Consider the following 13,494-nt stretch of genomic DNA (forward strand, 5'->3'; position numbering starts at 1 on the left):
TTAAAAGTATGTCTCCTTGTAATTACAAAAAAAAGACAAGTTAAATGAAAAAAAAATTGGTTTATAACCAAAAATTCTGTCTCACATGTAGCCCTTTAAATCCAGATCCATCATTTGCAACAGAAAAGAACAAATGATCTTTATTCTTCTGTAATTCTTCAACCATTCAAGCAATTAACGCAACTTTAACAGATTCTGAAAGGTGAGTTAAGCAGCATTGTACTGATATGCGACCCTCTCGATCAGAATTCGTTGGAAAAGTTGTTGTTTTATTTTCATTGCTTGGCCGGGGATGGGACTTGTACTCAGGTGGGACTTATGTGATTTAAAAAAATAAAAAGGCAACAGCCACTAGAGGCCGCTGTCACTGTCGTCAGTACTGCTGACGTGCTTTTGAAGAAGCACCGCTCAGTCTTACACCAGGCTTGGTGGAATTGTTCCAAAAGTGATATGAACGATAAAGAATTCAATAGATTTAGTGATTTGTAGTGATGTAAAGAGTTTAGTTGACTTGTTAGCACGCTCTCCATGCTCTGATTACCTGTACACTCGTTCATAGGTTGCACTAGGCCTGCACGATTTTAGAAAAATCTGCGATATGCGATATCAGTGTTTGAAACTGCGATGACGGTATGACTTGCGATAAATGGAAAAATAGAAAAGCAAAAATACCAATACATTTTGGTTTCAGTGTGAGTTTTATTCAAATAATTCAACACAACTTAAATTAACGTGCAAGTTTTATTCAAAAAGAAGAAAATATATTTACCATAGAACTTGCCAAAACTATGATGAATGATTACAAAAAATTTATATAGATGCCCAGGAATATAATAGGTTGGTGTCTCCTACATTTCCATTTTACTGCAAGTGTTATTAAATAAGTCAACATAACTTAAAATCCAAGTCTTTTTCAAAAAGGAGAAAAATTTAAGACCTATAGCTGTGGCCAAAACATAAATGAACAATGAAGAAAAAAGATAGAGACCCACAACTTAAACGTGACCTAGTATGAACTAGGGCTGCACGATATGAGGAAAACTTGCGATATTAGTGATCAATATTGCGATAACGATATAATTTGCAGTAAATAAACAAATAGAAAAATAAACAAAAACATCATTCCCATTTCATTGCAACAGTTTAAAAATTATACTCCAAATGACCCTCGTCGACACGGGGGACAAACATCTAACATAATAGGACTCCATCTGATTGGTCAACAATGGGAAGGCGTCCATCTGATTGGTCAAAACATAAAGGGATTTATTTGATTCGTTAAATGCTTCAAGCTGCTAGAAGATTGTTTTAACACATTTTGGGTTTGCGATTTATTGCGATATTCGCCGTCTTTTGCGATATGCATATTGCAGAGCTGGATATTGCGATAACGATAAATTTGCGGTATATTGTGCAGGCCTAGGTTGCACTAACATGGTAAATGGCGTATACTTATATAGTGCTTTTCTACCTACAAGGCCCAAAGCACTTTACAGTCACAGACCCAGTCACCCAGTCACACACACATTCACACACTGGCGGTGGCTCTGCTGCCGAACACTATATATATACTAGAGTCAGCCTACATGAAGCTAATGAAAACATCAATGTGTTATGGTAGAGAAGCGTGCAGATATTCCGTTTTTATATTGTTATTCGTTACATTTTTGCCTTTTAGGATAAAATGTCCGTTCTTGTTAAATAAATTACTCCAAAAGTGCGACTTTTACTTAAATGCGACTTAGTCCGAAAAATATGGTACTGTAATTGCGTAGACCGTCAAAGAGTTAGTGTTAGTGTGTTACTTCATGTCTTCTGACAACAGCTCCAAATTTGAGGGTTAATGTCACAGTGAGCTCAGAAAAATGTAATACCATACAGTTAAATATTATTGGAACAACTTCATTAACCCCATAACAGCAGAGCTTTAGCACCAGTGCTCACATTCTTATCACTACCGTATGTCTTCAACCATTTCTGTGAACAACGTAATTCCAGATGATTCTGAAGTGGACCAAAGCAACCTTGCAACACTTTACAGTAGTGAAGTGTTTACGCAATTAACTCAAATCAGCCGATACTGTTGCAAAGAAAGGCGGCTCATGCTTCACTTGGTAAACTCTTGCATATCGGCTGATTTTCTCTGCGTCCGAATCAGCGGATTCACACTGAGCGCAGACACGGTTGAAGTGTATCTCAGTTTGTGTTGTGAAGGAGTTGCTAGAGACATCTCCAACCCGTATGACGGGGTCAAATGTGATCCTGACATTACATCCAACACGTGACACACCGGATATTCATTTTCTGACCGTTTTTTGTGATGACCAGATTCAAAAGGCCGATAGGGAGTGAGTGTCCGCCCGAACTAAACACTGGTTCACATCCGGCAGGTTTGTCAAACAGCTAACTCTGTAACGCTGACCAGATGTTCGGCTTTCATTGAGCAGCAACCGTTTGTTTCACAGCCTGATGGGAATTACAAAACCACCAGAGAAGATGATCCTACACAAACGGAGTCCTTAACACTTTATAGGGCTGTCGGAACTTCTTCATAGTTGGCAGAAGTAAAAGTCTTTGGAGACTGATGGGGGGGTGATGGTGGATATAAAAGCCATCCATCATGTCCATAGCAGCACAGTTTGGTCTGGGGGGGGAAATTACCCGCATCAGTCAGAGGAAGTGAACGAATGTAGAGAGGAGCGAGCTACTTCACACAAACCAATATCCCTGTCCCCACAGTCCATCTTATGAATTCATCTCTCAGCCGGCTGCACGGCGAGGATCACACACTAATGTGATTATTGTCCTGAGCACGGTGCTCCGGCGAGACTTCAAAGAGAGCAGATCAGAGAGGAAACCAGGCTGAGATGTGGACAGCTGCACTTTGTAAAACCTTTTCCCCTTCCTGCGGCTCGCACTCACTCCGACGGCTGTGACTGTCATTTCAGCAGACACAGCATTAACATTCAGCGTGATTTATTACACTGTTATGTGACACTCTCTGCTCAGACGTGCCTCGGCGGTCACCAAGTAGTTTCATTAAACATATAAATTATGTTCAAGATTAGAATTGGAAATCCAATCACAGAGAAAAAGAGGTTGTGAAGATGAAGATCTTCTCCGCTTTTTTTTTCTTCAATCATTTTGTACTGAGACAGACTGTCACACCGACAAAAGGGCGATGACTTCCAGCTTAGAGGAAAGTCTTTGTTTCCTCTTGTTTGTGAAATGAAAACAGAAAGCTTTCAGAAGAAGATAAAGCCGTGCTTATGTTCTTTTGCACCCTTGGCGCCAAACGCTGACTGTTCAGCTTTGTTGCTGTGCCTCTAAAGAAGAAATCACTGCAGGCTATAGCAGTTAGCATGCCAAATTACAGTTATTGTTACTGTATAAAAATGATTATATGTTACAGAACCACTCCAATAAACATTGTTTTTGGTGTTTTAATGTCCTTTAGAGCATCGTCTGAGCATTTTTCTCATGGATAACATACCTAAAAGAATTTAAGCTTAAAATTGCGTTGCTAATTTTTTTTTATTCAGATCATGACAAATCAGGATGAAAAGATTTTGTCTAAAAAAGCATCATCTGTAATGGGCGGGCCAAAGTCTCCCAGCTCCACTCCATTCTGATGCATCCACTAGCAGACAAATGGATTCATGAACGTCTTTGTTTCCCTAGCCTGGGCTGCCATCTGGCTCAAATCTCTACATCTGGATAGCTCCAATATTGCTCTAGTTTTTGTTGCAACGCTAATGTTGGCTTGGGGTTGTGAGGGTCTCTAAGCTAGTGGGAGAGGGTATAAAGGGGTCGATTGGATGGATCTCAGTGGCGGCTTTCTTCTTCGCCAACAGTCCCGCCCATAATTTCATGGCAAGTTTCTGATGAACTCCTGCCGCTCTGCACAAACTATGAAAAAAAAGAACATAATCATAGTTTAAAAAAAAACACTGGGAAAGCTTTGAAAATAAACCAAAATATGATTGGAGTGGGACTTTTAAGGTAAAATATGAGCAAAATTGCCATTTAATTGCCATCACCAGTTGTCCTCAACTAAAACCGTCAATCCAACTTTCTGTTTAAGGGTTGGATCAGACGTTGCTGGAATCACATCAGTTTTCTGGTGACCACTGGACAACTTGTTGATAACTTGTTGCTCAAGCAAACACTTTTTTTTTCCAACTGCTAGAGTTCTGTTGCGTCACATATTTGTCAAAATCCAGCCAGTATTAAAAGAGAAACTATAGGAGCTATAGAATCAACAAACTACATGTTTATGAGGTGGAAGCCACGCCTATTGAACAATATTTTTCCTGTTTGGACTTGATGAATATGATTACGGACAGTTAAATCTTTGTATCAATGAAATTATCCAGTACTCCATGACGGATGATGTTGTCATTGGTCATGCTTGCATATTTAGTGTGATAAATCAGATTGATCATGCTAGTCTTTAGTTCTCTGATTTCATGCATGATTGAGTCACAATGATATTCTCTCTGAATAAATAGATAATACCATTAATAGACTAAACTTAAAGGGAATGATTATACTTTGTGCTGTTTTCAGTCATACAGGACATGTAGCGGAATCTGTTCTATCAAACGTCATGTGGAACTTTTATTCTATGGCTGTAGCATTGTGTCCTGACTTCCCACAAATGTGACTGTCTAGGTGACCATACTCGCCAATTAAAATGAGTCGAGCTTCTCCTTCTCATTTAGATGAGAATGAAGCAGTAGCTTTTAGAATAACCTACTTCAAGTCTGAGGCCATTGCCCTCATTGAGTTAAGCGATACTCACATGGGCCTGTATGGGGTTGACCTGTCCCGAAGCTGCAGGTTTTTGGGTTGTCCGGGATTGTGGAGGGTCATAGAGAGGAGGTGCCGCATCTTATATCTTACTTGCACAGTGCCCTAAGGCCACACTCTAGTTCTGGTTGTTTGTAAAGCATTAGTCATAACAAGTCCTTGCAGCCACATATAGGCTATCTGTGGGCAATATAAAAGGGCAAACCTGTACAGGACACAAAAGGAGCTTGCATTTATCACGTGAACAGCACTCGAGGGTCCCTTGCGCAATCCACAGGATTCGTGGAGGTCGAAAAACATAAAAAAGTGTAATACACACCTATGTGTTACATACTTCACCCTTACTTTTACTCGTCTTGTACAAGTGTTCGGTATCACCTGTTGCTCGCAGCTTGCCTGTAAAAGAAAAGAAAAATACATGAACGTTTTTTTCTCACTGACCACCTCCGCACCCTGTACAAGTTAACACATTTTTTTGGCTGCATCTAGCCGTAAGGGCTGTGTTGACTAAGCCAAATTTCTGTGTGGGATCAATAAAGTATTTCTGATTCTGATTCTGATTAGTCATTTGGTGGAAAACTTTCAGGATCTCTGCATTCTGTTCACACGTTTGTTTGGTAGGTTTACTGTCACCTATGGCCACATGCTCTGAGTTGTAGTTGAAGTGTAAATTTATATGTAAAATGAAAAACTCAAGCATCCCAAAGAGGTATTTGTCGCTCGTTTGAACATCTGGCAAATGTCTCCCAGACGACTTTCTAGTGAAACGCCATGGGCACGCTCAATCTAGAGGAGGCCCTATGGCGGAGAAGGGAACGGCCCCGTGTTTCTCAGGAAGAACGGCGAAAAAGTGTTGGAACGGCGAAAAAGAGTTGAGTCTGTCAATTCTAGCTGTTTGATGACACAAACATTTATTAAATAATGAATGAATGAAATGACAGTTGGCATTTTTGGAACAGAAACTTCAATACATGATTGAAAATTCGAGAAGGAGGGTCTAAAGTCAGGGATGCCCAGTTTAGCTTAGTCTGTTATCTATTGTATTTTATGAATGATTTTCTTTTCTTTTACAGTTTCCGGTATGAAGCCCATTGAGACAGCTATTGTTGTATAATTGGGCTGTATAAATACATTTGAATTGAATTGAATTGAAAATTGCATATTGGGAATGACATAATAGAAAATTTTTGTTGTCTACCCAACATAAATCTGTGTAGGTTGCTGAAGGTTTTATGGGTGTGCAGTTATCCCTGTAGTGCGGAGAGTTCATGCAGGGTCGTGAAGGTTCTTCATCTTCACTTCATTGAGAACAAAGGGGTCACGAAGCCTGAGCCCTGTGAGCCATGCCTCTCCATCTACGTCCGCTTCCTCGCCCCTCCCAGCCTCTCTTTACTCCTGCGCCTTCAGCTTCGCCCACCTGCATCCCTGCTCATTCCCTCATACATCCAACAATTTCTTCAGTCTCCTGAAATATTTATGCCGTCATGAGTCAATGAAATCAAATTGGAGCCAGACAAGCAAAATATGTGAAATATGACGACCCACTTTACATCTCTCAATGCCTCTAATGTTTTAATAATAGATGAAAAAGAATGGAACCCTTTTGGAAAATACTCATTTGAAAGGTCAAAACATGATTAGCTTCAAAGTCAACAGAAACTAAATTCTAAAAGCTTCAAGCGATTTCCTGAAAAAAAAAAAGAGGTGCACTTGTTACAAACAGAAAACACGGGAGCCAGTGAGTAAATGGAGTTAATCGGCTCGGTGGTGTTTTAATTGTTCTGCTCTAATGGAAGTCAATGAGAGAGAGCTGTGAAGGCGGCGGAGGGGTGGAGCCGCCATCTTCATGTCGCAGGTCTTTAGTAAAGGAAATATTTTAATCCAGCCTGACAAGACAAGGATCTGCTTAATCCTGTTAGAGGCGTGCACATTAAACTACAGTAGGCGCGCATGTCTCCGCCCTTTGTCTTTGTGTGGGAGAGGAGCAGATGGTGCCAAGTGAACAGCAAAACTGTAGTGAACTTTGAATGGCTGAGCGTTCAGGACAGGGGAGGGTGGAAGCTCAACTGACTGCTAAGTGGCTTTGATTTCAGGAACTCAACTGGTCCTTTATTGCCTGATCTTTCATGTCAACTGTAGCATTTAGAAGTTGATATAATAGGCCTCAAAAAAATCTAGACATGGTTATAGATTAGATAAAGGGTTTTAAACACTGATGAAGGAGAACATTTTGTGTTTCTTAAACTTTACGGCCTGCTAAAAAGTTGCAGTGGTTTCTTGTTTTTCGCAGGAGTTACGTTAAAAGGAAAAAAGCTTGCATTAACATTGGGAGTTGGGTCATTTAGACCCACTAGACAGTGCGCTGAACCCTTTTTTCTTCAATGATTTGTGATCTTCACTGGTGTCCATGGATTACATGAAATCTTTCCACCTTTATCCACCTTTGTCATGGTAGGGAGAACACATCAATGGGAGGGTGGGGTCATCTAAGATAGCACAACGAAATTCGTGAAGTACCATATTTTTTTTTCATATGTTTTGCCTAATTTTCCATGTATTCCACCGCACAACTGTCAATGAAAATAGGGTATTGAAAGACAAGTCGGGCAATTGTCCGGGGCGCAAATTTAACGGGGTGGTGGTGGTGACGACAGCGGCTCAGTGCTTGGTAAAAATCTGGTCCAGTATTGGTTTCCTATTATCTGTTCTATCACAGAGTTTGTAACGGCCTGTTACAAGTTACTTTCCATCAGAAAGTAACTTGTGTTTGCAACGATTGGTTGAAACGCAACATTATGCAGGTGAAATAACTTAAGGTTTGTTTAAAAAAATAGGAAATGGCGCCTCTGAGAATCAGTCACAAAAGGCAACAGAGTAAAGTAAATCTCAGCAAACAGCTGTAAAACTTCTGGAGAAAAGCTCACTCCATGAGGTTCTCTGGTATTTTGAGAATCACACTCGGGAAGAGATGAAGAACCTCACATCATCTGACAGTTCAGTGGTTTTCCAGCATGGAGGAGATAAACACTGCTGCTGCAGCTGCCCATTTTTGGAGTTGAAGCTGCTCTGCTCCAAACGTCTGACATGAAAAAGCAAAAGGTGATGTGTGTGCGCGGTTATGTAAGCCGAACCGCCGTGCCAAGCGGAAAGGAAAACACAAACGAAAATCTCCTGAAGCAGGAAGAATGAACCCCCTCAGACTCCAGAGTTTCAGTCAGCAGCAAGAAGAACTTTGACGGCTTCTTTGTTGTTTCTGTTGTTTGTTATTTAAACTGACAATAATCTGCAGCATCGAGTGTAGCTCAGTAGCTGAGCAAAGAGTGGTGTTTGTCCGAAAAACAAATGATTTTCAGTGTCAAAATATCAACTCTTCATATTTGTTTTTTTAATTTATTTCTCAACAAAAGAAAAACCATTTTCTCACCGTTTCATCGTTGTGATTCCGAGCTTCAGCTTTCAAGGCGCCTCCACACCGGCCGCCTCCACTTGCGTTCAAGCGACCACTTTCAATGAAAGGTTTATGCAAACATCCGTCAACCAGAACTTTGGGCTTTCACATCCAGAACTCTCGCAGTCATGCGTCGCGACGCACGTTTTTAAGTCCAGTCACAGGCTCTACAGGAAAAAACGGGTGTTCATTGATTGCCCGGGTCAGTTGCACGTGTAGTTCACGTCTTTTTCGTAACACTAAAATGCCAACCGTTGTAAACGTGATCACTAAGGTGAAATAACCAATTGCTAAAGAAGACTTGTGGGCTTAACACCACTACAGCATTTCACACTGAGCCTCGTCCCACTCGTCACACACGTCGACAAGCGCTGGTAAATAATAATATTAAAAACAACAGAAGTAGAAGCCCTTCCCGCTGCTTCCTGCTTGCACGCGGCTGGATGCACCTTCATGAAACCGGCTGGTGTGGTAGACTCACCGGCAACTCTACGTTCTGATGATTTTTCTTTTTTGGTCGTAATTTTTGGCCGCAGCTCTTCTCAACGACCCACTCCAATGAAACTCATGTTGTTGTTTTTTTTTTAAACATTTTTTCTTATTATGGAGGACATAAAAAATTGAGCTCAAAATTGTTTTCATTTTATGAAATGGACAAAAACAAAATCCTGTTATGGTGGAACGATTCCCCGTCATTTACGTTCTTTTCTGCTCTTTTATTGTCTGTACAAAGTTCTTGCAGTCTAACTTGTTGACAGTTTTAGTTTAAAGTTGATTCTAGTTGGAGTCAATCCTGTAGTCCTTTGTCCTTTGTCCCTCTCCCATCCCTGGAAGAACTGTACAGTTCCCGCCGCCTAAAAAAGGCTCAGAACATTCTGCTGGATCAATCACACCCCGGACATTCTCCGTTTGAACTGCTGCCTTCAGGCAGAAGATAAAGGACAATCAAAACAAGAACAAACAGATTAAAAAACAGCTTCTATCCGAGAGCCATCGTGGCCTTAAACGCTGCTAAGTAAAGTTAATTTATTAGGGAAGCGTGCAATAGCTAGAGAAGGTGTAACCTCCTTTTTATATTTTTGTATATTTTTTAGATTTTATCTTATATTGTCTTATTTCGCAGTTTTAGTTTTTTATTTGACTTTTTTTTTATTCCACCGGAAAAATTGCACTGTGATTTCGTTGTACATGTACAATGACAATAACTATATTTCTATTTCTATCGTGGGGGTTACGTTCTAAAAATAACACGCAATAGGTGAAATCCACAAAGTAGGATTACCGATGTTTTAAGGCTGTAAAACTCCTCACTACACACTTTGTAGACACTTTTCTCTTGTTTAAACTCTCAAAGGTCAAACCTTCATAGAACTATATGTCCAGTATTATAGACTGAAAACAAAAATCTGATCACAAAGATTTCTGACGATTGAGCAAACTGAACAGATTCTATGCAGGAGAGACACGACATTGAGGAGATTGATTGACAGCCAATCAGGACGCAGCATGCAGTGGGCTGTAAAAAATAAATAAATAAACATTCAAAATTTCACTGAAAAACCTTCGCAATCAATAAGACTGGGAAAGGTGAACTGTAAAATAGACAAGGAACACAGCACCTGTTAGTGTCTGTTTGTCAGGTTTTGGCTGCTGTAGTGACAGACCTTTGTGTTTTTCCCCCTCGTCTCTTTTATTACCTTTTTTGTCTGTTTTCTGTTCTTCTGGATAATTCCTTCTCTTAAAGAAAAAAAAAGATTTATGGCTAAATTTAGTGTAGAAACTCCCGTTTTAATTGTTCTCTCATTTTTTTCTTGGTAAGGTTTCCAATCAATCATGCAGTTTTGTCAGGTGGAATAAAGTTCAAAAAGAAATAAAAAAAAGCGGTGAGCGGTCATCTCGTATGTCAGTGTAAAAGCTGTACATGTGACAATAAAAGCTATTCATTCAGATAAGTCCCCCCCCCCCCCCCCCCCCCCGCCAGGCTTTGGCAGAATCAGGCCGGGGCTCAAACGTCACCGTCTTTCTCCATCAATCTCTGTGATGGTTCCTCAAAAAGCCCAAGACGAGGAACAGCCTGCAGTCTGTAAATCTGTCTTTTTGCAAAAAGACAATACATGCACCATGCCCTCTGAGTTGAACGCTGACATTATATCTGCAGTTCAGCTCCCAGAGCCCCCCACCCCCAACAGATGGTTTCGTCGTTCCCCAATAAATGTTTAAGCTTTAGAAAACAATCAGACGGGGAACGATTAAACACAGTTTAAACCCCTTTAATCCACCGGATTACATTTGGTGTTAAGAAGGTAACAGGACTTTTGGCCGGGGCAACAGGGATAATGAGAAACACTCCCATGTAAGAGTTGGGACCCCCTCCCCACCTCCCCCTTTTGTTCTTAAGGAGCCAATAAAGCACAAAGCAATTAATTTGCAGACGCCGCTTTTTCATTTGAATCCGTTTTCGCAGCGATAAATCACCTTTTTCTGGGAAAATTCTGGAAGCGAGATGAGCCTGAGGCGCTCCTTTGGAAGTTTAGCATTAAAAATAGTTCACATGAAAGCAGACAGTTATGGGGAGGTGGGGGAGTCGGTGTGAAGAGTAGCCTGACCTCTGTGTTTCTGTCCAACAACAAGAAGATTAGAAAAGAGTGGACTCTAAAAGGCAGTTATTTTCTACTGAATACCGCACACACACACACACACACACACACACACACACACACACACACACACGCAAACTCGTTGACACTAATTGGATTCCCCAAAAACACTACAGTAAGCGCAGTTACATACTTGTGGTTCTACCAAACTCTGGTGTTTTACATGCATCTCAGCAGTCCCTGCAGACCTGAAAGCACTTACATCTCCAAACCTTTCCTTTCTGGGCTTTATTCCTCTGCGTCCCTCTTACCGACCATGTTAGCTGTTGAACTAATTACTCCTTTGTGACCTGCTAGGCTGGGTCACCGACGACTAATGAACTAGCAGCCCCACCGGCTTTCCAGTCCGTCCCCACATACTGCTCCTTTCCCTCCCAAGCTCTCAGCTCATTACGTTCCAGACCCAAGTCCTAAAACTGGGAATACTTTCAGCGGCCTCAATGCTGCTCCCTCGAGCTCCCAAATCTGTAAGTTTTATGACTTTTTGCTCATAAACCTGTTGGTGGTAATAAAAGAAAATGTGTTTTTAATGCTTTTTTCCCGGTTGCTTTTATCAGGAATGTGCAGACCCACTTTGATGGTTATTGTGTAATTTTTAAAACCAAACCAAAATCTATTCAGCTTCATTAGAAATGCACATTAGGAAGGTTATTGTTGTTGTTTTGTAATATGTGGTTTAATTTGCCGCAACAAACGCATTTAATCCACGGAATACATTCAAAGTTTTACCCAAACTAGGACAATTACTTGACCCACCACATCCTGTTGCCCTGGCAACGGCAACGGCTTTTGAATGCATCTGCAGAAGGTTGCTTTTCACCCTTAGTGAAACTATTGTCACATTGAGCTATAAAAGGACATGGCCTTTGACCTTTTTTTTAGGGCGCTGTCTTTGGACCAGACATTCTAGTCATGTTTGAGTGCACTTGCATCAGGCCATCCATGCCACGTCTGAAGCAGACGATCAATGTTGTGTAAAGTCACATGATGCGGGCTTTGGAGAGGACCGGCTGCATCTTGACGGGGTTGAGGCTAACGTGTAGCGGTCTGTGTCAGTGTAGTCAGTAACGTTTGTCTGAGCGGTATGAGTCGGTTTATTTACGTCTTGCAAAGAGGGTTGGGAGTTCCAGGTATTGTAAATATGCTTCCTCTAACGTTGCTAACGTGTAGTTCTAGAGTTACAGTGAACCTGGTAATGAAGTCTGACTGATTGATGAACTTATCTCTGATTCATTTCTTTCCTTTATTCTGCCTCATAAATCGGTGCGCCTTCTATGTGACGCAAGTTTGAAAACGGGCCAATCATAATCAAATACCGAATCACCAAACTATAGCAAGTCATACAAATGTTCAATAATCCAGTTCTTTAAACACAAATGGGTTTATTTCACTATTAATTGTATTGTCACATCTGATTGATAAAATAGGAAAAAGACAACACAACAAACATAACATTGTTATTTTTTCAAATAGTTTCTAGATCTACTTGTTGGGTTGTCCATGTGCTTTGCTGGTTGGATCTCATGTCTGTTCATCAGATGCTGACTGATGGATTTCCTCAGGGTCACTTCTCCTCAAAGACTTCTTTGGTTTGTTATTCATATACAAAAACAGAGATTGAACAATACCGTGTGTTGATAATAAAGTCTGCAGCTGACAATGGACTAAAACTCTGTTCTTAGCTGAGCTCCATGGTAACTCGTTTCCTTTTTCATTTCCTTTTTGATGCATTTTTTGAGCTTCTTTTGGTCCTTTTTTGAATGTTTTTCTCATTTCCTCTTGTGCTTCAGTTACAGAAGTTGTGTTCCTGCAGGGTTCCTGATCGTTTAATCTGTGATTGTTTTTAAACTTCAAACCAACATTTTTGAGGCTTCGTGAGAAAGGTTTGGGGTTTAACGAGAATATAACCTTTATAAACCAAGCAGGCTCCATTGACTGTGTGTGTGTGATGCCGCCTGGCTGAGCACGGAGCTGTCAGGCTGGGAGTCACGGGGGATTTGTCGTGTTTGGGGTTCGTCTTTCGGTCTGCTGGCGCGTGGGCGGATTCATGGGAGCCTCCATCTGTTTCCTCCACAGGTACGGGATCTGCAGCCCAACAGAGAAATGAACTGAGGACACGGAGGAAGGCACCTGTTTACTGAGAACGTCCAAAATCCATCATGACACAGCAAAGAGGCTCAGGATTTGTGGCACTGTTGACTGCTGTCAACTGTTTTTTTGCCTTTCCTTCAGCTGCAGCGATGGACATCCCACTGGAAGGTCAGTGCAGCGGCCGCTCTCATGTTTCCAAGCAGGCACAGGAAGACGGCTTACAGATGCAGAAAATCTAAATTTGTGTGACAAAAAAACTTACTGGGGGACATTTAGTTAATATACACTAATATTTTTACTCCAAAAATGGCAATATTTTCTTTGTAGACATAAAAGAATTTTACCAACAGGAAAAAATCAAAATAATTTTGAGTTAAATGTATTTATTTATCAATCGTTTTATTTTTTTTAAAGTCTTTTTTTTTCTTCTTTAACTCTAGCCCATTAAAAAGTTTACTGTTACGTTCTGCAACACATAAAACAAGA

The 13,494-nt window shown here is 40.8% G+C and overlaps 1 protein-coding gene across 3 annotated transcripts in view; it reads left to right on the top strand.

Moving 5' to 3' along the window:
* Window positions 1-13,494, top strand: part of chl1 (cell adhesion molecule L1 like) — a 95,035-nt gene that overhangs the window by 43,658 nt on the left and 37,883 nt on the right. For all 3 annotated transcript variants that reach the window (XM_020703383.2, XM_023955097.1, XM_023955098.1), the window contains exon 2: window positions 12,994-13,176. In XM_020703383.2, coding sequence (XP_020559042.2) covers window positions 13,077-13,176 — 100 coding nt within the window. In that variant the 5' untranslated portion in view covers window positions 12,994-13,076. The remainder of the gene's footprint in view (window positions 1-12,993; window positions 13,177-13,494) is intronic.

Source organism: Oryzias latipes, chromosome 5 (assembly GCF_002234675.1).
Source record: "Oryzias latipes chromosome 5, ASM223467v1".
NCBI lineage: Eukaryota > Metazoa > Chordata > Actinopteri > Beloniformes > Adrianichthyidae > Oryzias > Oryzias latipes.